Source organism: Ornithorhynchus anatinus, chromosome X1, assembly GCF_004115215.2.
Source record: "Ornithorhynchus anatinus isolate Pmale09 chromosome X1, mOrnAna1.pri.v4, whole genome shotgun sequence".
Lineage (NCBI taxonomy): Eukaryota > Metazoa > Chordata > Mammalia > Monotremata > Ornithorhynchidae > Ornithorhynchus > Ornithorhynchus anatinus.
In genome coordinates this window covers 47,043,472-47,069,856 of record NC_041749.1, presented here as the reverse complement: position 1 = coordinate 47,069,856, position 26,385 = coordinate 47,043,472, and the positions used below count along the sequence as shown (strand labels likewise).

Genomic DNA, 26,385 nt, shown 5'->3' with positions numbered 1-26,385 from the left:
TTAAGAATTCAGCGAGTTTACATAAGAGGGAGAGAGCTGATTGAGGGCTTTAAAGCTGATGGTGAGGAGCTGTTTGATGTGGAGGTGGATGGGGAACCACTGGAGGTTCTTGAGGAGTGGGGAAACATGGACTGAAATGTTTTTAGAAAAATGTACTAAGACTGAAGAAAGTACTGGAGTGGGGAGAGGACTGAAGTGTACATATCTGTAATTTATTTATTTACATTAATGTCTATTTCCCCCTCTATATTGTATTCTCATTATGGGCAGGGAATGTGTCTGTTATTTTGTACTCTTCCAAGAGCTTAGTATGGTGTTCTGCACAAAGTAAGCACTCAATAAATATGATTGATTGGGAGAGACTGGAAGCAATATGGCGGTGAAGAGGCTGATGCAGTAGTCAAGATGAGATAGGATAAGTGCTTGGATCAGCATAGTACCAGTTTGGATGGAAAGGAAAGAGCAGATTTTATTATTAATTTTATTACTAATAATAGTAATAATTATGGCATTTGTTAAGCATTTACTATGTGCCAGGCACTGTCCAAAGCACTGGGGTGGATACGCACAAATCGGGTTGGACACAGCCTCTGCCCCCAAGTGAGGCTCACAGTCTTAATCCCCATTTTACAGATGAGGTAACTAAGGGACAGAAGTTAGTTAAGTAACTCAACCAAGGCCACAGAGCAGACAAGTGGCGGAACTGAGATTAGAGATGTGATGGTAGAACGGACAAGATTTGGTGACAGGTTGAATATGTGGGTTAAATGAAAGAGAAGAGTCGAGGATGATGCTAAGGTTATGGGCTTGTGAGACAGGGAGAATAGTGGTGTTATCTACAGTGATGGGAAGTCAAGGGAAGGACAGGGCTTGGGTGGGAAGATGAGGAGTTCTATTTTGGACATGTTTAGTTGGAGGTGTCTTCTGCTTGTGTTTACTCCTTTTAGATTGTGAACTCCTTTTGGAGAGGGACTGTGGTGAATCTGTCTACCTTGTCATTACCTCAGGGTTTAGGAGAACTTCCCAGATAGTAAGCACTTTGTCTATCAATGGTATTTATTAAGCCCTTACTTGTGCAGAACACTGGGCCAAGCACTTGGTAGAGGATAATACAAGGGAGTTGGTAGACATATTCCCTGACCACAACGACCTTACGATCAAGTGGGGGAGAACGAGTTTCATTACTACTGTTATTATTACCTTGAGAAGTTCATTAAGATTTTGAAATCGTTACTCCAGGATCACTGCGTTAGGGCAGGGGAATCCCTGAAGAAAAGTGGTAGGATGAGTCCAATGTATCGCATGCAGCCATTGTGGAGGTTGCAACCAGATCCCTGTATTAAGATGTTGTAATGTGCTCCTGCTCTACTGAGAAACTCTTCCGAATCATCATCAACAACCACAGAGACAGTCAAGAATTTCTCCGTGCTGACGACTGCACCCCTAAAGCAACCATCCCAAAAGACAGGTGCAAGCTGAATCAAGTAAATCAGGTCCCCGTACAGCATGGGGCTCATAGCGTAAATAGGAGGGAGAACAGGTTCATCCCCATTTTAACAATAATAATAATAATGGTATTTGTTAAGTGCTTACTATGTGCCAAGCGCTGAGGTAGATACAAGATAATCAGGTCGTCCCCCGCGGGGCTCACATTCTCCATCCCCACCTTCCAGATGAGGTAACTGAGGCCCAGAGAAGCGAAGTGGCTTGCCCGAGGTCACACAAGAGACCAGTGGCGGTGAGGGGATTAGAACCCATGTCCTCTCCCTCCCAAGCCCGGGCTCTACAGGAGAGGAAGCTGGGACCCAGAGAGGTGAAGCGACCCGCCCAAGGTCACACGGTAGACAAGCGGCGGCGACATTAGAACTCGGGGCTTCTGACTCCGCAGCCTGTGCTCTTTCTCCCGGGCCCCTTCGCCCCTCCCTATCAGTCGTGTGGGCGTTCTTGCAGCACCGCCCCAAACGGAGGGCGGGGGGGACGGGGGGACGGGGGGAACGGAGTGGCGCGTCGGGCCCCGCCCCCGTTGCCAGGGTAACGGGGGAAACAGTGAGGATTTGTGGCTGTCGCGGCGGAGTTGGCCGCTCTCAGCCCTACTGATGGAGGAGGCCCCATTCCTACAGCAGGAAGATCCCACCGTGGAGCCCCCGGATCACATCAGGCCCGTTTACCAAGGGAGATTCGTCGACAGGTTTCCCTGCTGGCCCACCGTGAGTCCTCTGGCCCGGCCAAACTTCCAACCGCCTCTCGCTTTTGTCACCTCCCTCGTTTCTCTGTTAGGTTCGCCGGGAGCTCCTTCCCTCTCCCCTCCCCCCCCCCCATTCATAATGATAATGGTACTTGTTAAGCGCGCACTTACTGTATACCCAGCGCTGTTCTAAGCGCTGGATTCATTCAATCGAATTGATTGAGCGCTTACCGAGTGCGGAGCACCGTACTGAGCGCGTGGAAAGTCCAATTCGGCAACGGATAGAGACAATCCCTACCCAACAACGGGCTCACAGTCTAGAAGGGGGGAGGCAGACCACATAACAAAACAAGTTGACAGGCATCGATAGCATACCTCACGGACACCCTCCCTTCCTCCATCCCAGGACCCGTCTGACTGCAGCGCTTCCCACCTTTAAAGTCCTCCCCAGTACAATAAATGGTATCGATCGAGCGAGTACTGTGTGCAGAGCACCATACTGAGAGCTTGCGAGAGTAGAAAACAACGGAATCGGTAGACATGATCCAGGCCCACAGAGAGTTTACAGTCTAGAGCTTACAGCTATTAACATAAATTATAGATATGAACCTAAGTTCTCTGGGGCTGAGAGTAGGATGAGTATCAAGTGCTTAAAGTGTACATATCAGTATGCGTTTTGTGGGCCCCTCCTCGGCTTCCCACCCCCTAACTGTCGGGGGGTCCCTCAAGGTTCATTTCTCTGTCCCCTTCTATTCTCTATCTACACCCATTCCCTTGGAGAACTCATTTGCTCCCGTGGCTTCAACTACCACCTCTATGCAGATGACACCCAAATCTACATCTCCAGCCCTGATCTCTCTCCCTCTCTGCAGTCTCGTATTTACTCCTGCCTTCAAGACATCTCTACTTGGATGTCCTCCCATCAGCTCAAATTTAATATGTCTAAAACTGAACTTCATACCCTTCCATCCAAACCCTGGCCTCACCCTGACTTTCCCATCACTGTAGATGGCACCACCATCCTTCCTGTTTCACAAGCCCATAACCTTGGTGTTATCCTTGACTCCTCTCTCTCATTCAACCTACATATTCAATCCATCACTAAGTGCCTTCAATTCCACTTCCACAACATCGCTAAAATTAGTCCTTTCCTCTCCATCCAAACTGCTACCACATTAATCCAATCACTTATCCTACCCTGCCTTGATTACTGTATCAACCTCCTTTGCTGACCTCCCTGCCTCCTGTCTCTCCACACTCTAGTCCATACTTCGCTCTGCTGCACGGATCATTTTGCCACAAAAATGTTTAGGCATGTTTCCCCACTCTTCAAGAAACTCCAATGGTTGTACATCCAGCTTATTATCAAACAGAAACTCATTACCATTGGCTTTAAAGCACTAAATCACCTTGTCCCCTCCTACCTCACTTCACTATTCTTCTACTACAACCCAGCCCACGTACTTTGCCCCTTTAATTCTAACCTTCTCACTGTACCTTGATCTCACCTATCTCACCGCTGACCCCTCACCTGTGTCCTGCCTCTGGCCTGGAACGCCCTCCCTCCTCAAATCCGACAGACAATTACTCTCTCCCCCTTCAAAGCCTTATTGAAGGCCCATCTTTTCCAAGAGGCCTTCCCTGACTAAGCCTTCCCTTTCCTCTTCTCCCCCTCCCTTCTGTGTCACCTTGACTTGCTCCCTTTGTTCTTCCCCCATCACAGCCCCACAGACTTATGTACATATCTGTAATTTATTTATTTATATTAATGTCTGTCTCCCCCTCTAGACTGTGAGCTCACTGTGGGCAGGGAATGTGACTGTTTTTTGTTTTGTACTCTCCCAAGCACTTAGTATAGTGCTCTGCACACAGTAAGTGTGCAATAAATACGATCGAATGAATGAATGGATTAACGTGGTAGCAGATTGGATGGAGTTGAAAGGGTGGATTTTAGTAATGGTCAGAAGGTTGAACCAACAGGATTTAATGATAGATTGAATATGTGGGTTGAATGAAAGAGAGGAGTCAAGGATACTGCCAAGGTAACAGGCACGTGAGACAAGGAGGATGGTGGTGCTGTCTACAATTAGGGGAACGTCAGTGGGGGGGACAGGGTTTGGGTGGGAACATTAGGAGCTCTGTTTTGGACATGATAAGTTTGAGGGGACAGCAGTACATCCAAGCAGAGATGTCTTGAATACAGGAGGAAATGTGAGACTGCAGAGAGGGAGACAGATAGATCAGCTGTCACCACTGGCATCACCTTTTAAAAAAAAGTACAGTATCTCCCAAGCACTTAATACGGTGCTTTGTATACAGTACACACTCAGTAAATATCATTGATTGATAGATGGGTCCCTACAAAACCCTTTCCTATGCAGGTTTGGAAGTGAGGGAGAGCTAATAGGTTTCCTGGACTATAAGTTAAAAACTTGGAGAGTTCTATTTCTGCCAGAGAAGAGGTGCTTATAAGATTTGAATCAAGAGACCTAGGTTCTAAGTTTGCCTGTCCCTGGCTAAATTGGGCAAAGACTACACCTTCACTCTGCAGTCAGTTGCATCCCTCCCTCCTCCTCTCTTGTTGAACTCAAGTTTCACGGAGAACATGACTGGCAGAGATTGGAGGAGGCAGGGCATGAGGATTACAGCATAGCACTTCCACTTTGCAGGAAGGCATAGGGTTATAGGATCATCATGAATACCTCTGAGTAGTTTTGAAAGGTTTGAAACAAAGGATTGGTAAGCAGGGTTACCTAGTAGAAAGAGAATGATCCTGGGAGTCAGAGGACCTGGGTTCTCAACCCGACACAGCCACCTGCCTGCTAGGTGACCTTGGGCAAGTTACTTAACTTCTCTGGGCCATAGTTTCCTCAACTGTGAAAAGAAATGGTGATTTCTGTTTTCCCTCCTACTTAGACTGTGAGCCCAATGTAAGGCAAAGACTGTGTCCAACCTGATTAACTTGTATCTCCACCAGAGTTTCGAACAGTGCTTGACACATAGTAAGTGCTTAGCAAGTACCATAATTATTTGCCTGATTGCAAAGGTGTTCCTCAAGCACCTTATTTTGGAAGAAGGCAGATCACTGGAGAACTTGTACCCGCTACCCAGCCCATGAGCTTTCCTTCCCTGAGAAATCTTGTTTCACTCTGTGGTGCCAAGCCAAATCCAAAGCTGTTGACTGTGCTAATTCATTTTACCAGAAGGGTGGCTCAGTGTTCTTCATCACTTTAAAACATCTTGATGTCTAATTGCATGGGTTCTAATCCCGGCTTTGCCACTTGTCTGCTGTGTGACCTTGGGCAAATCACTTCTCTGTGCCTCAGTTACCTCATCTGTAAAATGGGGATTAAAAGCATTAACCCCACATGGGACAACTTGATTACCCTGTATCTACCCCAGTGCTTAGAACAGTGCTTGGCATGTAGTAAGAACTTAACAAATACCATTATTATTATTATTAGTCCTAGAAATAAACTCCATTTCTGCTTCCAAAACAACTAGGGAATGGGTCTTTCTACCAAACCCTGTCTATCTGTCATCTGCTAAGGGTGTTAGTAGTAGACCGTAAGTTCCTTGAGGGCAAGGATAGTTTTTGTCTCTATTGCTCTCTCCCAGAGGGGTCAGTAGATCAAGAATATTTATGGAACACCTATTGCGTGAAAGGCTTTTTACTAAGTGCTTGAGAGAGTATAATAGATTTAATAGATTTGATCCCTCCCCTCAAGGAGCTTACAGTCTAGCAGGAAAGACAGACACTAAAGTAATTTACAGATAGGAAGAAGTAATTAAGAAGAAGGATAGGTACATATGTGCTATGGGGTTATAAAAATTTAAGTGCTCTGGTGGTCTTGAAGGGCTGAAGTGGCAGATTGAGGGTATATTAGATGGGTAGGTTGGTGAAGTTGAGGGTATAGTAGATGGAGAGGTTGGTAATAAATTGGGGAAATCCTCCTGGAGGCAATGTGATTTCAGCAGGGCTTTGAAGATGGGGAGAGCTATGATCTGTCGAACATGAAGGGAGAGGGAGTTCCAGGCCAGGGTGAGATATGTGACCAAGAAGTTAAGAGCAAGGCACAGTGAGTAGGTTTGCTTGAGAGGAACAGAGAGTGCAAGCTGGGGTGTAGTAGGAGAAGAGAAGCAACATGGTCTAGTGGATAGAACATGGGCTCTTAGATACAGTTTGCTTTTAGATACAGTTTTAAAGAGCTCAAAATATTTTCCAATCACTCAGCCCCCAACCCAAGAGTCACTGTGAGGAAGCAGTGTGGCCTAGTGGAAAGAGCACAGGCCCAGGAATCAGAGGATCTGGGTTTTAATACTGGTTCTGCCACTTAGCTGCTTACCTGCTGTGTAACCTTAGGCAAGTCACTTAACTTCTCTGTGCCTCAGTTTCCTCATCTTAAAATGGAGATTCAATTCCTCTTTTCCCTTCTACTTAGACTGCGATCCCCAGGTGGGACAGGGACTGTAACCCACCTGATTATCTTATCTCTACCCCAGTGATTAGTTCAGTTGCTTGGCACATAGTCGGTGCTTAACCAATACCATTTTTTTAAAAAAGAAGGGCTAAATAGAAGAGAGAAAATTGATGAGAATGGGTAACCGTTGGAAATCGTTGAGGAGTGGGGAGATGTGTGCAAAATGATGGTTTAGAAAAGTGATCCAGGAAGCAGGGTAAAGTATGATTAGAGAGGGGAGAGATTGGAGGCAGGTAGATCAGTGAAGAAGCTTTTTAATGGTATTTGTTAAGCTTTTACTATGTGTCAAACACTGTTATAAGCCCTGGGATAGGTACATGTTAATTAGGTGGGACACAGTCCCTGACCCACATGGGGCTCTTAGTCTAAGCGGGTGGGAGAACACACATTTAATCCCCATTTTACGTTCAAGGAAACTGAGATACAGAGAAGTTAAAGTGACATGTCCAAGCAATTGGCAAAGCTGGGATTAGAGCCCAGGTCGTTTGACTCCCAGGTCTGTGCTCTTTCCACTTGGCCATGCTGCTTCCGTATTGTACTTTCCAAGCACTTGCTAGAGTGCTCTGCACAATACATAAATACAATTAATACCTAATAAATACGATTGAATAAATATATTCAAGGTGGGTTAGGACAGTTGCCTGTACCAGCATGGTGACCATTTAGATGGACAAAACAAAGCAGATCTCATGAATTTTCCGGAGGAAAAACAAAAAGGATTTGATGACAAACTGAATATGGAAAAGTCAAAGGTTTAGGGCAAGGATGCGGACTTTCAAGATGGGGAAGGTGGATGGTAGTATTGTCAACTGAGATGGGAGTGTTGGTGAAGAAGAGAGGAATTGGAAGGGAAGATGAAGAGTTTTGTTCATTTTGGGATAGATTGATCTTGAGCTACTAGCCGGGGATCTACATAACGATGACCTGGAGGAAGGAGGAAACAGGAGATTGCAGAGCTGGCCTGAAGTTGGGGTTAGTAAAGGCCACAGAGAGGAAGTATTTGAAGCCATGGAAGCAGATGAGCTCCCCAAGGGACTGTGTGTTAAGTGTGAAGAATAGAGGATCCAGAACCGTGTTTAATATAGCGCTCTGCTCCCATTAGGACCTCAGTAAATATTATCGATTGAAGTTATCTCCAACTCTGTGAGTATCTACAGAGCTGCTGGGTACTGTGATGATGCATCCTATATTTCAATAAGACATGATTTCATTAGGCTCTTTTAATGTTGAAATTAGTTTGTCAGCCTGGGGCCAGGCAAAAGAAAATGTCATTCCCAACAAGCGCTAATCCTTACCTCTGCAGTCCCTCATTTTTGTTTTTTAGGCCGGGAAGCTTTATCCAACTGGGTACAGGGTCGCAGCCTGCCTCAGGGAGAAACTTCCGCGGGTGAGTGTTCAGTCTGCATTTGTGCTCTTGTTGCTACCACTGGCATCACGTTTAAAAAAATTTAAAAAAACAAGTAAAATCTCGATCACTCTCTCAAGCACTTAGTACGGTGCTCTGCATAGAATACGTTCCCAGTAAGTACCATTAATATACTGATTGGTCCTTAGACCAAACCCTTCCCTATTACAGGTTTGGAAGTGAGGAGGAAACTGATAGGTCTCCCCGCCTAGAAAAAAAGACTTCTATTTTTGCCAGAGGAAGAGGTGCTTACAGATTTTAATCTAAGTATCAGCGAGTCCTCTGAGAAGAACATTTCTCGGAGAATCGGGAGACCTGGGTTCTAGGTCTTCCTGTTGCTGGCGAACATGGGCAAAGACCACATATGCACTTTGCAATGATTTGCATCCCTCCCCTCTACTCGCTCGTTGTGCTCAAGCCCCAGTGAGACTAGAGTGTGTGTGTATCACAGAGTCCTGGTTCTGAAGTCTCAGGCTCATCTGTTTTCCCTGAAGAGAGACTCCATCATACTCCATCAGGCTAGCAACAACCTTCAGATCATTCAGTGGCACTTACTGAGCGCTTACCATGGGCAGAGAACTGGCCTGAGCATTTGCACTGTACTAAGCAGTGCTTACCCCTAGGACTTTAACAGCTCATTATTCACAAATGGAGGAAAGGTGAGCCCAGCACCAGATCATTTTCCCTGGGGTGTTTTGCCACTGTTGATTTAATTTTTATAAGAGGAATGTGGGAAGCAGAACTTTAGATTATATTTCTTAGTTTTGCTGAATGAACCTCCCATCTCCTCCTGTTTCCCGATATCAGGGAAATGCTGAAACTGGGTTTTATAAACCACATGAAGAAAAACAAATCTTTAATCGAGTAATATTTGCTTGTGAAACTTTGGTTCACTACTGCTGGGTAGTTTCCTATAAAAATGTATTCTGGGTATATAAGGGCACTCAGAGTGGCGGACGTGAGTCTACAAAAGTAAATGTTCAAATTAATACCTGGGATAGTCTCATTCACACGCACGACTGCTATATTTAAAGTTAACCCTACCAGATGGAAGATTTTTATCTGTGAATGCGAGGATGGCCAAAATATGGTCTCTTCCACTATCCTAGGCCCCTTGCCCTAGCTGGGTAAGGACTGTATTTCTGAACTGGGCCTTTCAAACACCAAAGCGGGATGTCATAGATGTGGCTACTGCTGCCGCCACTGTCCCTTCAGCAAACCAGAAGCCGAAATTGTTTAGGACTTCAGTGGAAGGATGCCAACTCTGTTGTATTGTCCTCTCCCAAAAGCTTAGTGCAGTGCTCTGCAACACAGTAAGAGCTCAGTCAATATCACTGATTGACTGATTGAAAGGCCAGGGAGGCAAGAGAAGAATTCTATTTTTATCAGGGCATGCACTGATAAGAACAGTGATGGTTTGCACTAAACCACCTCAACTCTTGCTCAGTTCCCAAATGACAGCATGAATGTTTGCTGTACTGCATCATGGTCAGTCTTTGGTCTTCCAGTAGATCTAGTGAAGGTTGACCAAGGAGCTGTAGGGAATGAAAGGAGAAGCAAAAGGGGCTTGAGCCATCAATCAAGGTGGTCCTGGGTGGAGGCAAGACCCAGAGCTAGCCTTGATGGATTTGAAGAGAGATTTCTCCTTTCTCTTTTCCCCTCCTGATGCAGGGTGAGGGATGAATCGCTTCAGAGCTGACCCCACTCCCCTTCATTCAGCTGCTGGGAAGACATGCCAGCAAAGAGGGGCTTGACGATCTATTTTGAAGGGTCAACGTAGTTTGTGGTTTGAAATCTTTGTCTGAATTTACCTTTTTGCATCCTATTCAATTAGGCCTCTGATTAAAACATTATTTGTTAGCAGAGATGGTGAATCAGAGTTTTACATTTCTTCAAAGTACTCAGCGTTTTCTTTAGGATTCTGGCAAGATAAAAAAATATTTTCCTTTTGGGTGCCAGAATCCTAAAGAAAGCTTTATCTGAGTATTTTGGATTCCTTTTGGGTGCCTTGTTTGAAAGAGGGACAATTGCTTCTCATTCTAGGAATTTTAGCCAGGAACCCCATGTCGAATAATGTCATAGGACAGAGTGCTTTATGAGACCTCAGCAAAGGGCATGGCTGTGCCTTTTGTTACTTGTTACTTGTTACTTGTCACTCAAGCCATTGTTCAATGTGGCACCCATTCTGGTCGAACTAAGGGGCTCCTGGTTCAAACCACTGAAATGCTATTGATCAGCAATTAGTCAAAAAAGTCTCCTATCCCAGACCGGCTCTAGACACAGGCAAGGATTTCCACCAGTGACATAAACCTCTATCAATGAATCGTATTTATTGAGGGCTTACTAGACCCAGAGCACTGCACTGTACCTGAATGCTCCCAGTGAATTTTGCCACCTAGGAAGCACACATCAATCAATCAATCAATCACAATCAATTATTATTATTATTATGGTATTTAAGAGCTTACTATGTGCCAAGCACAGTTCTAAGCACTGGGGTAGATACAAGGTAATCAGGTTGTCCCACATAATAATAATAATGTTGGTATTTGTTAAGTGCTTACTATGTGCAGAGCACTGTTCTAAGTGCTGGGGGAGATACAGGGTAATCAGGTTGTCCCACGTGAGGCTCAGAGTCTTAATCCCCATTTTACAGATGAGGCAACTGAGGCCCAGAGAAGTTAAGTGACTTGTCCACAGTCACACAGCTGACAAGTGGCAGATCCGGGATTCGAACCCACGACCTCTGACTCCCAAGCTCGGGCTCTTTCCACTGAGCCACGCTACTTCTCCAGCCATGGCTCATGGTCCTAATCCCCATCTTCCAGATGAGGTAACTGAGGCACAGATAAGTTAAGTGGTTTGCCCAAGGTCACAAAGCAGACATGTGGTGGAGCTGGGATTAGAACTCACATCCTCCAGACTCCCAAGCCCATGCTCTTTCCACTAAGCCACGCTGCTTCTCTACTAAACCACGACATCTTCCAGTTATTCAAGAGTAGACCCTGAGGTAGATCAATTCAAGAGGGTCAAGATGTTCTCTGGGAGACTTGCAGGTAGCACCAACACAGAAAGCTCCTTGAGGGCAGGGATTGTGTCTTCAACTGTATTGCACTCTACCAAGTGCTTAGTACAGTGCTCTGCATGCAGTATACACTCAGTAAACACAATTGATTGACTGAATCAGATTTAGACCAAATTGAAGGCCTATAGATGAGTTATAGTGTCTATTCTATGTGACTGTGAAACCAGCCCACTGTGAAAAACAACTTTTCACTTCTGGAAAAGTTCCATCAATGCCACTTAAGTGCAACCCATACCATCAAATGGCAATCTGGATCAACAGACCATGGGGCCCAGAAATATAGTCTGTCCACCAGCGTTGATGCATCACATCTTTGCTGGGTGGGACATGTAACGAGAATCAATGACATCAGCTCATCTCCCATCTCCTCTTTGGAGAAGTCATAAACATGGTGGACAGAAGGAACGCCTTAAAGACACCTAGAAGCACAGCCTCAATCCGTGGGACATCTCCAAGTACAGTCAAAACAGGAGCAGAAAACCAACCAAGCTGGAATTTTTCAGTTAAAGTTGAGGTGATTCTCAGTCCAGATGTTTTGAGATGATGACACAGAGGGGAAATGAAAACAGTGCTGGGCATTGTGGGTAGCTGGTGCAGTCATCGGTAAGGGGCAATTTCATGTGCACACAATGTAGCAGAGATTGTGAGACACACCTCATTTCCAGCACACACTGTTAAAACGTTAACTTAATAATAATAATGTTGGTATTTGTTAAGCGCTTACCATGTGCCAAGCACTGTTCTAAGCGCTGGGGTAGACATAGGGGAATCAGGTTGTCCCACGTGGGGCTCACAGTCTTAATCCCCATTTTACAGATGAGGGAACTGAGGCACAGAGAAGTTAAGTGACTTGCCCACAGTCACACAGCAGACAAGTGGCAGAGCTGGGATTTGAACTCATGAGCCCTGACTCCAAAGCCCATGTTCTTTCCACTGAGCCACACTGCTTCTCTTCAGCAGCAGCATCTTCAAACTGGAAGGACAAAAGAAATGAGTATTATTCATTCATTCAATTGTATTTATTGAGCGCTTTCTGTGTGCAGGGCACTGTACTGAGCGCTTAGGAGAGTACAATACGACAATAAACAGACACATTCCCTGCCCACAATGAGCCTACAGTCTAGAGGGCAAACTGGTACTAGGACCCTCCATAGTGACTGGCACAAGCTTTACAAGTGACGAAAGCCCTTCCTCTCTTGGGGAGCAATAACTCCACAAAGACACAGAGCATTCATTCCCTGCATGAACCCTCCCCCATCCCAAAAGCCAGAGCTGAAGCGACTGGTCCCTGCCCCTCTCCTAGCCTTAGAGATGTTCCATTTGTATGGCTTTCACACCAGCCTGTAAATCTCTAAACTTTTTTATTAACTTGGGATAAATAAATCAACTTACATGTTTAGGCCTGTTTTCTTCCATTGGCTTGAGCTTTCCATGAAATAGTAATTGGACCTCATCTATTAATATCAACGATATGATTACGCACCCAGAAAATCACCATTATAGTGTTTCGAGAATCTTCCGGACATGCCCAACTAAGTTGCTGGGCATCTTGTAAATAGCAGCGTTCACCCCCTACCATCTTGGATAACATTCTTTGGGTGCCCCGAAGGAAGTGAGTCCATTTTCCCCAGGTAAAGAACGGACGACCTTCTATCTCTTTCATTGCATGTGTTTTAACTGCATCCCCTATCTCTTTGTACTTACTAATCTGTTCCCATTCTACTGTGTGTAAAGAAAAAGATAACATTTGCTAGCGTGTTCATTTTTATCTTTCATTTTCAGTGTGAACATCAGACATTCCTTTAGTAGCATTTGCATATTTACACGGATTCCATAAACGTGTCGTTCTGTTCCTGTGACTTAACGGCATTAAGTGTATTCATTGCAATCAATTCCATTCATGATTTTATACAGGGCTTGATATCCAGTGTAACATAGATGATCCTTGTTTCATTGTGTTACAGCTTATCACTCCACCTGTGGTGAGAAAATTTCTCAATACTTCAAATCCACCTCCAGGAGCCGAAAGAGTATTTTATGGAAGGGCAAAAGATCCTAATATCGCCGCCCAGTTAACACATGGCATGAGAAACTCTTATTCACTAAAAGTAAATTTCTCTTTTATGTTTACTTTCTATGCTTTCTTCAGCGTCTCCTCGATAGGGTTTGGCTGAAAAAACATCAGGGTGCGGGTTTCCTTTGCTAACTTGAGTTTTGAGTACTTAAGATTAATTTTCCAGGTACCATTTTGACCACCACATTGCCCAGTTTTGAGTAACCATGGTTTTCCACAACTGTAACTATACTAGTTGCCAAAGCAGGCTCACTGCCTTTTCACTTGCTACTTCAGAGTTTCTCTAAATCAGTAATTATTAGCATTAGACAGGAAATAAATTGTTAATTCTTTACTGGTAACTGAACCTTAACTTATGGGTTCAAAACAGGGAACTTTAGGTAGTCCCCATTGAATTCCTGCATTATGGGAGTAAGTACTATTGCTAGAGTAATAATAATAATAACTGTGGGATTTGTTAAAATGCTTACTTATGTGCCCAGCACTGGAGAAGAGAAGCAGTATGGCTTGGGAAAGAGCACGGGCTTGGGAGTCAGGGGACGTGAGTTCTAATCCCGACTCTGCCACTAATCGGCTTTGTGACCTTGGGCAAACTGCTTAACTTCTCCATGCCTCAGTTACCTTATCTGTAAAATGGGGAATAAGACTGGGGGCCTCACATGGGACAACCTGATTACCTTGTATCTACCCCAGATCTTAGAACAGTGCTTGGCACATAGTAAGCACTTAGCAAATACCATAATAATTATTATTATTATACAATCAGATGAAATCAGTCCCTGCCTCACATGGGGTTCACAATCTAAGGAGAACAGGAACTGAATCCCTATTTTACAGATGAGGAAACTGAGGCCCAGTGACGTTGTGACTTGCCAAAGATCACCCAGCGTAGCTGAGATTAGAACCTAGATTTCCTCACTCCAAGTCCTGTGCTAATATCACCAGGCCACACTGCTTCCCTCATAGGTAGCAGTAGGTCCAGGTTGGAAGTACCAAGGGAGAGAGAGCACAGCTGGCTTGAGATGGGTTTAGAAAGCTTTCCCTTGTCTTGTCCCCCCCATGACAGAACATCCTGAATTCCACTAGGCGCGACTGAAGCCATAGAGTTTCCTTTATTTCATAAGCCTCTGTTGTTACCAGTCACTGTATTACCCAGTGCGAGCATTTTCAGGAATGTAACCCCTACAGTTGGCAAGAGAAACCCTGATGTTCCAATGATGCCCAAGTGTCATTCAGCTGCTATTCCCCTCCCAGTGAGGGGAAGCAGTCCGGCGATCCCCAAGTTGTCTCTGGGCAATAGACCCCTGAGTCTAGGTGTCGGGGGTGGCCGAGGTGGGCTGAGGACCCCCTGGAAGAGCCGGGTTGGATGCTCAATCACAGTTCCATAGGCCCAGTTCAAACCGAAGATGATAGAAAGACCTAGGAACTCAGCCCTTTGATGGTGCGGGGAATTCCCTCCTGGGCCTGGGACTCTCAGGATCTCAAGCTGAATCCAGACCTGAAGAGTCTGCTGTCTACCAGTGCAGCTCCTCTTGGGCTCTCTGAGCCAGTTCAGTTCCTTTCTGAATCCTACAATTTTGGATGGAACCACTGACTTTATATTTCCATCTCCAAGTCACAAGTAATCTGCCGCTGACTGTTCGTTGGTGGTTCTCATCTTCACTGTGAAAAGCCAGTGAGCAAGCCAGAGAGAATCAGGCCACTCCAGGGTTAGGGTTAAAAGCAAAAATGGGATAACCTTTCTCCAGATGACAAAACACTGAGCTGCACACTATTTCCTCCAGCAAGGAGAGAGATCCTGAAAGGGTCCAGGGGTAGAGCAAAGGTAGAATGAGTTTTGGGGTATCCTGTCATGAGTGCAAAGGCACCCAGAGATTGTAGACTAGAAAAATTCATGCCTGTTCAGTGTTTCCTTGGGCCACACCACAATTAGTGGTCTCTTCCCAGAAGCCTTGTGAAACTTTCAGAATGGAGTGGAGTTTTTCACCCATAGTGTTCCCCAAGTTCTCTGGGCACAGTGGTAAATTGGAGTGCAGGTTAAGAGCTCTCTAGGTGGCTTCAATTTTCCTGGTGCCACCAGATTCTGGAGGTTTGGCTGGATGTACATGCCCAGCCTTACCTCAAGCCAAAAGTGAGAGTGGAGACTGAGACACCAGAATTAGTAGCAAGCAGAAACAATAACAAGCAAAAGTTAGAGAAACATAATGACCTAGTGGATAAAAGCATAGGTTGGTAGTCAGAAGGACCTGGGTTCTAATCCCAACTCTGCCACTTGTCTCCTGTGTGACCTTGGGGAGGTCACTTACTTCTCTGTTCCTCAGTTGTGTCACATGTAAAATTGGGATTAAGACTGTGAGCCCCATGTGGGACAGGGACTGTGTCCAACCTGATTGACTTGTATCTACCCTAGTGCTTAGTACAGTGCCTGGTACCTAGTAAGTGCTTAACAAATACCAAAAAAACCAAACAACCCCTGCCCCCTACACACACACACACACATACACACACACACACACACACGTCCAAGGGAAAAGTTCTAAGGTGCTTGAAGCAATGAGTTAATGTCTTCTCTTTCAGTGAAATAATGAAACCATTTTTCTTCACCACTAAAAAATATTTCAGGTTTTCCTTCTAATATGCCCAATTCCTCTTCACAACTGCTCAAATCTCCCAGAGGGTATCTTCTGATTCATTCATTGTAGAGTCTCCTAATTTGCTGTCTTTCCTTTCCCCTTATTGGAGATCTCAATTAAATTATTCAACAGTTCTGGCCGCTTACTGTGCTCCAGTCTCAAAGCCCCTAGGGGCCACCTACCAACCAGAGACATGTATCTCCTGTTGCATGAAGGAGATTAGGGCAAAATTGCAAGATTAAAGAGAAAAAAAAATGACCACCCCATTCAGTCCCTGAACTTTTGTGTTTCCTGGAATGTTGAAGAAATGCTTGTTTCCCAGAATAATGCCTGTGCCCCATCTCTGGTAACATCTCTTGGAGCATGAGCCCTGTGAGAGACAGGGACTGAGTCCAATCTGATCATCCTGTGTCTACCCCAGCACTTAGCATATTGCATGGCACATAGTGAGCACTTAATACTGTTATCATTATTATTATTGTGTATCCAGCTTGTCATACTGTCCTTGTCAACAGTAGGCCAATGGGAGAACTGGAAAGACTACAAAGCCACTGGATTGTAATCTTCTTGAGGCCAGGGATCATGCCTGCCTATTGTATTGTACTTTTCCAAATGCTGGGTGCGATGTTCTGCCCACAGATAGCATTTGAGAAATACCATTGATTGATTGAAAGTTTGATTGGCTGAATTACACTTTCCTGTTAAAAAAGATCAGCCCCAATTGTTTCTTTTAAACTCCCAAAAGCTAATCAACTAAAAGGAGGGCTTGAGCACAGTTTCTACAGTGCATTTCCAAATGAGATCTGATTAATTTCAAACTGCTTAGTGTAAGCCTGACTGATTAGAATACATAATGACAAGCCCAATCCCAGGAACTAGAATTAGTGGCAGTGGAATTTTTTAGGAGATATTTCTATTTCAGCCATGATGCCATCTGGTCCCATTGTTAGATCTTCAGAGAGACATCAAGCCCTTGACTTGTCCTGCTCCAAGACCCCTGACATCAGCCTAGAGAAGTTTTCCTTGTCCCCCATCCATCCCTGTATCAGTCTCACTATCCTGTTACTGCTGCCACTCTCAAACATCAACTAAACACCAAGTCACCTACTGAACTGATGAGAAAGTGCTAAAAACAAGTATCTGCCGAGCCCAGATTAGCATTTTCCAGGCCAGCCAGGCTGAATTCCATCCCAGGATCGAAGATACCTTTCCCCATCACCCCTGATTTACAGACACCACCTAGTATGTTCCCTTCTTTACAAAGTAAATTTAGCCTGTGTCTATAAATATGTATTGGTTGTACTCAGTTGAGATTACATCTCTTTTGCCCTACTGAGAGGGCACCTGCATGGATTATGGATTAGGAGAGCTCACTCATCGATACTTTTTGTGGGTTTAACATAGAGGAAAGGAACCGTAAGAAAAAAACAGCAAAAAACTGCATACTCTTGACTACAGCCTAGACTTCATTTCTGAAAAGGGGGCATTTTCCAATTTTGAGAAAATTACACATGGATACAATACATATAGTAACAATAATAATGAAATTTGTAAATGCTAACTGTGTGTGAAGCACCGTGCTATGAACTGAGGTAAATATAGTCTAATTAAACATAGTCCATGTCTCAAATAAGACTCACAGTCTAACAGTTAACAGGTTTTTATGCCTGTTTTATAGACAAGAAAACTAAGGCAGAGAGGAGTTCAGTGACTTGTCTAATGTCACACAGCAGGAAAGTGGTAGCACCAGAACTAGAACCTGGGTCTTCCGACTCCCAATCCCGGCTCTTTCCACTAGGCCTTGGTGCCTCCCCTATCAGTCATGGAGTTAGGACCCCCTGATCATGTCTTCCAAGCCCTTTCTCAGTTTCCCTCTGAGACATTATTGGAAGTTCTTAGGCTAGGTCCAATGCACATTCAGATGGGGAGAGAAGGCAGTTCACTGGGGGACGTTAGGCTGAGTGGACCTACCCATTCAGGTCCCGAAGTAGATATTTTGGTCTATGGAGGATTTGGTTTGATTATTCTCACAGCCCGAGTTTATATTTACTTTTTTGACTTTCATTAGTTTTTTTTTTTAACAAATTTTGAATTGTTGGGCTGTGCTCTAATGTAAGTCTAAGGCGTCTCTAGGGATTGTCTCTAACTTTGGTCTTTTACATTTGTGTGATTTGTGGTTTATTCAGGTAGGAGCATTGATAAATCCATCTGTTATCAGTACATCTGAACGCATATTCAGTGAGAAAAGAGAATCGTTTTACTTAAGTAATAAACGAAAACCATTAGGGAAATCCTGTGATCAAACATCAAAACTGCCTAAAGGTCTGGATATAGTTAACACAACCTTTGGAACAACCAGCATCAGAGGTAACAATAGATGCTTTAAGTGTTCTCTCTGAATACAGGACCGTCCTCATCTCAGAGGTGGGCCAAGGGCTCGATCCGAGTGGCAGGTGCCACTCTTGTGGAGAGGGGCATGAGGTCAGTCAGAGGATTGCTTTTCTCCTGGGGTCAGTGTGTTTATGAGTGGGTGTGGGTGTGGGTATCCTCCCTCACCCCTGAAGCACCACATCACTGCTCTCTGCCTCCCATGGGCCCCCACGGGCACAAAGCCATTAGAGAAGCAGAGTACATGCCCAGAAAGAGATGCCAGTTCCCTTTCCCTTTGGCAACACCCTCTCACTGCAGGCTCCAACATCCTACTGGGAAGACAGAGAGCAGCCAATAATAAGCGAAGGGATTAGAGTGGGTATGTGTGAACTGGGTCTTTATTGGAAATCCTGCCCAGCCTAGATTAGGCTGAAGTAGCCACAAGGTTCTCAACAGTGAGAAGATGGGTGAGGTCACAATTTTCCTTTTATCTTTGTGAGACAAGTCCCTGTTGTGGGGTCCTGGAACATTCATTCATTCATTCGTATTTATTGAGCACTTACTGTGTGCAGAGCACTGTACTAAGCACTTGGAAAGTACAATTCAGCAATAAAGAGAGACAATCCTTGACCACATGCTGTGAATCTTAAAGCCCTAATTTGAAATGAGCTTCACCAATTCCATTTGAGGTTTTCTAAGTTTTGGAAATTTTCCTATGGGACACAGAGTTGGAGGTTGCTTACATTTAGGCATTTAGTAAAAGCCAGAAGGTGGACTTTCCCACTCTTTTAACCGCAACTCCCTCATAGGACTGCTTAAGCTTTCTTTTCCCCCTTAAAGCTATTGGCAGCCAATGAAAAGTTGGGTCTAAGACCGTGTCCTTCAAAGAGAGAAATTCCAGAAGCTAAACTTTTATCCTTCTTTCATCACCTGCTGGGTTAAAACAGGTGCAAGGTCTGGGTACCGTCCTGTGCAATAGTGATAAGAGTCACAAAGATCGTTTAGTCCAATAAGTTGCTGTTGTCTGAGTATATGTGAAGGCCCACTATTTTGCTCTAGGCACAGAGAGCCCTTGCTATTCCATTTCCCTCGATGCTGCCAGTGAGAGCACTAGCCTTTACTTGAGGGCCAAGGTCTGGGAGCAGTTCAGCTGACCACATTCCTTCCAGAAGCAGCTCCTTACTTTCTGGCTTCTCCGCTTCTTTCTCGTATCCTTGGCCTTAGCTCCGAGTCCTGGCCTCCTCTGATTCTAGGAGCTCTCGGCTGGTCTTTGTGGATCCTCTCTGAACGACAGCTAGCAGGGATCCTCAGAGCCCTCCACTGCTTCCCTTTTAAAGGGAGCTGGGGAGGAGGTGACTCCTGCTGCAGTGGCTGATGGAGTTAATATGCATTCTTAACTAACTACAGCTAAATTGAGGTAAGATTGAACTCAAAATCTTTTCTGGTATTATATTGAAATCTAGTCTGATCATTGTCTCTAGGTAAAGTAGGTTACTTTTATTTGTTTTGTTTTCAGGATTACCTGCCAGAGAGTTGATAAATCCATCCAAATCCTTTGACCAAGTTTTTAGGGAGTGGGAAGAAGGGCGGGATCTGTACATCATCTCGCACAATGATTACGGCCCGGGTAAGATCAGGCACAACAACTTACATTTGTGTGTTATCTTCCATCCTCAGAATAAAAAAGAGATGGGAAATAATGATCCTGTTTGACAGTTAGGTGAACACCTCCCCGAAATCATTTTGTTAGAAATGGAACCAGTCATTCATCAATCATTTGTATTTATTGAGTGCTTACTGTGTGTAGAGCACTGTATTTAGTACTTAGGAGAGTATATCAACAGATACATGCCCTGCCCACAATGAACTTACAGTCTAGAGTGCTGTAGGGCTGGGAGGAGGGATGAATAAAGGGAACAAGTCAGGATGACGCAGAAGGGAGTAGGAGAAGAGGAAAGGGAAGGCTTAGGGAAGGCCTGCTGGAAGAGATGTGCCTTCAGCAAGGCTTTGAAGTGGAGGAGAGTAATTGTTCATCAGATATGAAGAGGGAGGGCATTTCCCGAGAAGCAGAACATGGCCAAGAGATCCACGGTGAGATAGATGGGATCGAGATACAGTGAAAGTCTTCGCATTAGGGGAGCTAAGTGTGTGGGCTGTGTTGTAATAGGAGAGTAGTGAGGTGAGGTAGGAGGGGGCAAGGTGATTGAGTGCTCATACCCTGACTCCCAGGTCCATATTTTCCATGAGATTATGCTGCTGCTGTGAGAACAGAATCACTAGAGTCAGTTCTCCTCAGCGGAAACTTGAGGGGTGTGGGGTGCAGCCTTTTGCCTCCTGCCCGCCCTGGGAAATAGCAGAATCTCCCAGTGGTCTGGGACCCCAGGGCTTTAAGCCTCGAGGCTTTCCCTAGTGTGGAGACTAATATTCTCTGAGCGGGGACACACTTCCTGTCTAGCGCTTTCCTCGGATCAAGAGTGATTGCCACTCGCTAACACCAGGATCTCTGCCCATCTACCAGGATGCCCAAGCCAGTAGTCTGCATTGCAAGCATCCTATGTCCTCTGTACTCCTTTCCCCCCTAAAAAGTGATGGAGTACTTTAATAAAACCATCTAATCTTCAAAGCAAGGGGCCAAATAATGTGCTTTCAATCCATTTCTCCAGCTCTGTTTGTTGACCTAGAATAAACTTGAATCCTCTTTTTTCAAAGGAGAGGCAAAGAATAGGAACTATGACCCAGTCAGTTTCCACAGGTTTAAAATGTATGGATTGGAAACACCTCATTTTAACGATGGACGGAACCTAGCCAAATGTCTGTGTTCATTCCACAATCTTCAATTGTAAGTGAAATTATGTGAGGTACTAGAATTTTTCAGCACTTTTATTGTTCTGATTTATAAGTGTTTTGGATCAGAAATTTCAGTAGAATTCATTTTTCTAGAAGATCTGTGGCTTATAGCTTTCATCTTCAATTCCGTTATGATGTTTTAGAATTAATAATGCGAATCTTGGGAAATCATAAAGACCATAACGGATGCTTACGATTATTAAAGACACTGCATCATGGATGACTATTTTGTGGGATGTTTCCTCTCTGGGGCTTTGAAAGTCCATTTTAATCTCCTATGTCAGGTTCCAAATTGACAGCTGTTTTTTAAGTGGAGACTACTTATTATGTGAAACCGCGTAAGAATGTACTATGTAAAAGTACTAACAACTATCTTCCCTGCCATCATTCTCCTGGTACTCTAGAATTCCCCTGGGAGCCAGGTAGAAATTGTTCAAAGATTCTAAGCTGTTTCTACATTGCTAGTTACTTTCTTCTGATGAATTTATATCTGTAGTCACAACAGCATTTTCAGAGCTCCTCAGGGATTTCACAAGAGGGAATTTCCAAAGGAGTTTCAAATGAAGGCCATGCCAGAATCCACATTCTTACTTTCTCTGCCATCATTCCAATCTGAAGGCTAGGTCAGAATTAAAATTCCCCACTCTCTTCCCTTTCCTCTGACTCCAGTAGTTTGAGCCCCTAAAGGTAATTTAAATTGGTATTTTAAAACTGACTTTAAGATGGAAAGAGCAGGGACTGTGTGACCCCAGTGCTTAGTACAATGCTTGGAACATAGTAAGTACTTAACAAATACTACTACTATTGGTAGGAGCATTAATATCATCACTTATAATAGCATGCTGGTGATTATTAATATTAATTGATAATAATTAATGATAACCAGGGTGCAGAGTAATTTGTTTTAAAAAATTAATCTAATAATTACTTGAAAAATATTTCTCTCAGCACTTATATTGTTCTCTTCATTAAACCTATACACATCAGCAAGGTTATTCTTTGAAAACTGTATTTGCTTGACCTTTTTCTAAATTGCAGGAAGAAAAGAGCAAAGGTGGTAACCAAAAATATCGATGATTTCAAAGAAAAATTTCAACCGCAAATTGGAAAAGTTCTTGATTGGTAAGTTCATTCATTCATTCATTCATTCATTCATTCATTCATTCATTCATTCATATTTATTGAGAGCTTACTGAGTGCAGAGCACTGTACTGAGCGCTTGGGAGAGTACAATACAGCAATGAACAGACACATTCCCTGCCCACAACAAGCTTTCAGTCTAGAACTGGGGAGTCAGACATTAATATAAAAAAAATTACAGATATGTACATAAGTGCTGTGGGGCTGTGGGGCGGGGGAAACAACAGAGGGAGCAAGTCAGGGTGATCCAGAAAGTAGGGGGAGAAGAGGAAAGCAGGGACTTAAAAAGGGAAAGCCTCCTGGTGGAGATGTGCCTTCAATAAGGCTTTGAAGGGAGGGAAAGTAATTGTCGGAATTGAGGGGACAGGGTGTTTCAGGCCAGGGGCAGGATGTTTGTGAGAGCTTGGTGGCAAAATAGGCAAGATCAAGGCACAGTGAGAAGGTTGGCATTAAAGGGACGAAGTGTGCAGGCTGGGTTGTAGTAGGAGAGTAGTGAGGTGAGGTAGGAGGGGGCAAGTTGATGGAGTGCTTTAAAATCAATGATAAGGAGGTTTTATTTGATGGAGAAGTGGATGGGCAACCACTGGAGATTTTTGAGGAAAGTGGTGACATGTTCTGAATATTTTTGTAGAAAAACGATCCAGGCAGCAGAGTGAAGTATGGACTGAAGTGGAGAGAGACAGGAGGCTGGGAACTCAGCAAGGAGGCTGATGCAGTAACCCAGGCAGGATAGGATGAGTGATTGTATTAACATGATATTCATTCATTCATTCAATAGTATTTATTGAGCCCTTACTATGTGCAGACCACTGTACTAAGTGCTTGGAATGTACAATTTGGCAACAGATAGAGACAGTCCCTGCCCATTGACGGGCTTACAGTCTAATCGGGGGAGACAGACAGACAAAAACAATAGCAATAAATAGAATCAAGGGGATGTACATCTCATTAAAACAATAGCAATAAACAGAATTAAGGGGATGTACATCTCATTAACAAAATAAATAGGGTAATAAAAATATATACAAATGAGCGGACCAGTACAGTGCTGAGGGGAGGGGAAGGGAGAGGGGTAGGAGCAGAGGGAAAGGGGGGGAAAAGGGGGCTTAGCTGTGGGGAGGTGAAGGGGGGGTCAGAGAGGCAGCAGAGGGAGCAGAGGGAAAAGGGGAAGCTCAGTCTGGGAAGGACTCTTGGAGGAGGTGAGCTCTCAGTAGGGCTTTGAAGAGGGGAAGAGAATTAGTTTGGCGGAGGTGAGGAGGGAGGGCATTCCAGGACAGCAGGAGGATGTGACCCAGGGGTCGACGGCGGGATAGGCAAGAATGGGGGATGGTGAGGAGGTGGGTTGCTGAGGAATGGAGTGTGCGGGGTGAGCAGTAGAAAGAAGGGAGGAGAGGTAGGAGGAGGCAAGGTGATGGAGAGCCTTGAAGCCTAGAGTGAGAAGTTTTTGTTTTGTGTGGAGGTTGATAGGCAACAACTGGAGGTTTTTAAGAAGGGGAGTGACATGCCCAGAGCGTTTCTGCAGGAAGATGAGCCGGGCAGCGGAATGAAGAATAGACTGGAGCGGGGAGAGAGAGGAGGAAGGGAGATCAGAGAGAAGGCTGACACAATAATCCAACTGGGATATTATGAGAGCCTGTACCAGTAAGATAGACATTTGGGTGAAGAGGAAAAGGTGGATCTTGGCAATATTATAAAGATGAGACCAACAGGTCTTGGTGACGGATTGGATGTGTGGGGGTGAATGAGAGAGCTGAGTCAAAGATGACACCAAGGTTGCGGGCTTGAGAGATGGGAAGGATGGTTGTACCATCCACAGTGAAAGGGAAGTCAAGAAGAGGACAGGGCTTGGGAGGGAAGATAAGGATAGCAGTTTGGATGGAGAGGAAAGGGAGGATTTTAGTGATGTGAAGGTGGGACGACAGGATTTAGTTATGGATTGAATATGTGGGTTGAATGAGAGAGAGGAGTCAAGGATAATGCCAAAGGCTTGTGAGACAGGAAGGATGGTGGTGACGTCCACAGTGATAGGAAAGTCAGGGGGATGACATTCATTCATTCATTCAATCAATCATATTTACTGAGCGCTTACTGTGTGCAGAGCACTGTACTAAGTGCTTGGAATGTACAATTCGGCAACAGATAGAGACAAGGGTTTGGGTGGAAGATAAAGAGTTGTTTTGGACATGTTAAGCTTGATGTGACAGGAGGACATCCAAGTAGAGATGTTTTGAAGGCAAGAGGAAATGCGAGGCTGCAGAGAGGGAGAGAGATCAGGGCAAGCGATGTAGATTTGGGTAAATTCCAAATCCCACTTCATCTGGATCAGTTTTGGCAGACAGGTGAGCCCTATGATAAAAAGCTAACTTGCTGTTGAACAGGACAGTTACCCATTTAAATTTGCCATGTCACGTTTCATCAGAAACGGTAACCCCTGGCCTAAATCCATGTAAAAACCCTTGGAGCTGGTTGCTATGTTTTTATTTTGTGTGCCATAGACAAAGCCTAGTTCAAAAAAGAACAAAAACAATGACTCTTAATGACAAGTTCGATGTGAGAAAAACAGGATTGGTAGTAAGACTGGAATAGAGCACAATGTTAAAAGTAGTCATTAAGTTTGAAGCAGGTAGGAGGGTGGCTAGGGAGTATTTAGGAACATCGAATATGCATTGAATATTAACCCTTGGCCAGCACCCTCCTAATGGAACAGTTACCATTACAAAGGTGCACGGCTGATGGGACGGAGAGTGAATCCTTAAAGGATGAATGACCAGTACATGCCTACAGCTTATGTAACACAACTGGGAAACAGGGTCCAAACTCCTTAAATGATAAGCAAATTGTATCCTACTGTGAGAAAATAATAGTGGAGACATCCCAAACCAGATAAGAATGTACAGAAATTTCCAGGTCTTGCCAAATATGGAAACAGGTAACATGAAACGTTGTGCAATCTCTGAGCTTCTCTTACTCACAAAGCAAGCTGCCAGATTGCTTGGTCACTTCATGCTGCGACAGTGTGGCTTTCCGATCCCTTCTGCTTCGGCTGGATCAGGAGGTCCCTATTACCTCCACACCTTTTCAGCTTCCTGCAGGGGCCTAGGCTTGGGTGAGATTGAGGTGAGGGCAGAGTTGGGGCAGGATGTCTGATGGTTAGTGCTTGTGGCTGAGCACTTGGAAAGAAACAAAAAAGCCTATATTCCAGGCAAACTTTGGGGAGAGATCTTTTTTTTTAACCAAGCAAATGTGAAACAGCAGTTTCATCCAAATGTTTCTCTTATTTGCCCAAGCAGTGCTCTGCACACAGCAAGGACTCATTAAATACTATTGATTGTTGTTAAATACCTCTCCCTATTGTTGAGAGAGGTGAAATCAGTCCAGTTTTTCTCCAGAGGGTCCCAGTACAGTTTAGCCAGTGCTCAATCTGAAAGATGGTAGAACCATTTAGAGTTCACAGGCAAAGTTCATTCATTCATTCATTCATTCAATAGTATTTATTGAGCACTTACTATGTGCAGAGCACTGTACTAAGCACTTGGAATGTACAAATCGGTAACACATAGAGACAGTCCCTGGCCTTTGACGGGCTTACAGTCTAATCAGGGGAGACAGACAGACAAGAACAATGGCAATAAATAGAATCGAGGGGAAGAACATCTCATTAAAACAATAGCAAATAAATAGAATCAGGGTGATGTACATCTCATTAACAAAATAAATAGGGTAATGAAGATATATACAGTTGAACGGATGAGTACAATGCTGAGGGGATGGGACGGGAGAGGGGGAGGAGCAGAGGGAAAGGGGGGAGAAGAGGGTTTAGCTGTGGAGAGGTGAAGGGGGGGTAGAGGGAGAAGAGGGAAAAGGGGAGCTCAGTCTGGGAAGGCCTCTTGGAGGAGGTGAGCTTTAAGTAGGGTTTTGAAGAGGGGAAGAGAATTAGTTTGGCGGAGGTGAGGAGGGAGGGCATTCCAGGACCGCGGGAGGACGTGGCCCAGGGGTCGACGGCGGGATAGGCGAGACCGAGGGACGGTGAGGAGGTGGGCGGCAGAGGAGCAGAGTGTGCGGGGTGGGCAGTAGAAAGAGAGAAGGGAGGAGAGGTAGGAAGGGGCAAGGTGATGGAGAGCCTTGAAGCCTAGAGTGAGAAGTTTTTGGTTTGTGCGGAGGTTGA

The 26,385-nt window shown here is 44.6% G+C and overlaps 1 protein-coding gene across 2 annotated transcripts in view; it reads left to right on the top strand.

Annotated features, from left to right (window-relative positions):
* The first annotated feature begins 2,031 nt into the window (after positions 1–2,031).
* Positions 2,032–26,385, top strand: part of EFHB (EF-hand domain family member B) — a 37,268-nt gene continuing 12,914 nt past the window's right edge. Inside the window, exons 1-7 of one of the 2 annotated variants that reach the window (XM_029050017.2) lie at positions 2,032–2,207; positions 7,991–8,053; positions 13,121–13,264; positions 18,050–18,230; positions 19,750–19,860; positions 20,943–21,072; positions 22,119–22,202. In XM_029050017.2, the coding sequence (XP_028905850.1) occupies positions 2,097–2,207; positions 7,991–8,053; positions 13,121–13,264; positions 18,050–18,230; positions 19,750–19,860; positions 20,943–21,072; positions 22,119–22,202 (824 nt within the window). In that variant the 5' untranslated portion in view covers positions 2,032–2,096. The remainder of the gene's footprint in view (positions 2,208–7,990; positions 8,054–13,120; positions 13,265–18,049; positions 18,231–19,749; positions 19,861–20,942; positions 21,073–22,118; positions 22,203–26,385) is intronic. The other variant, XM_029050018.2, reaches the window with a different exon arrangement.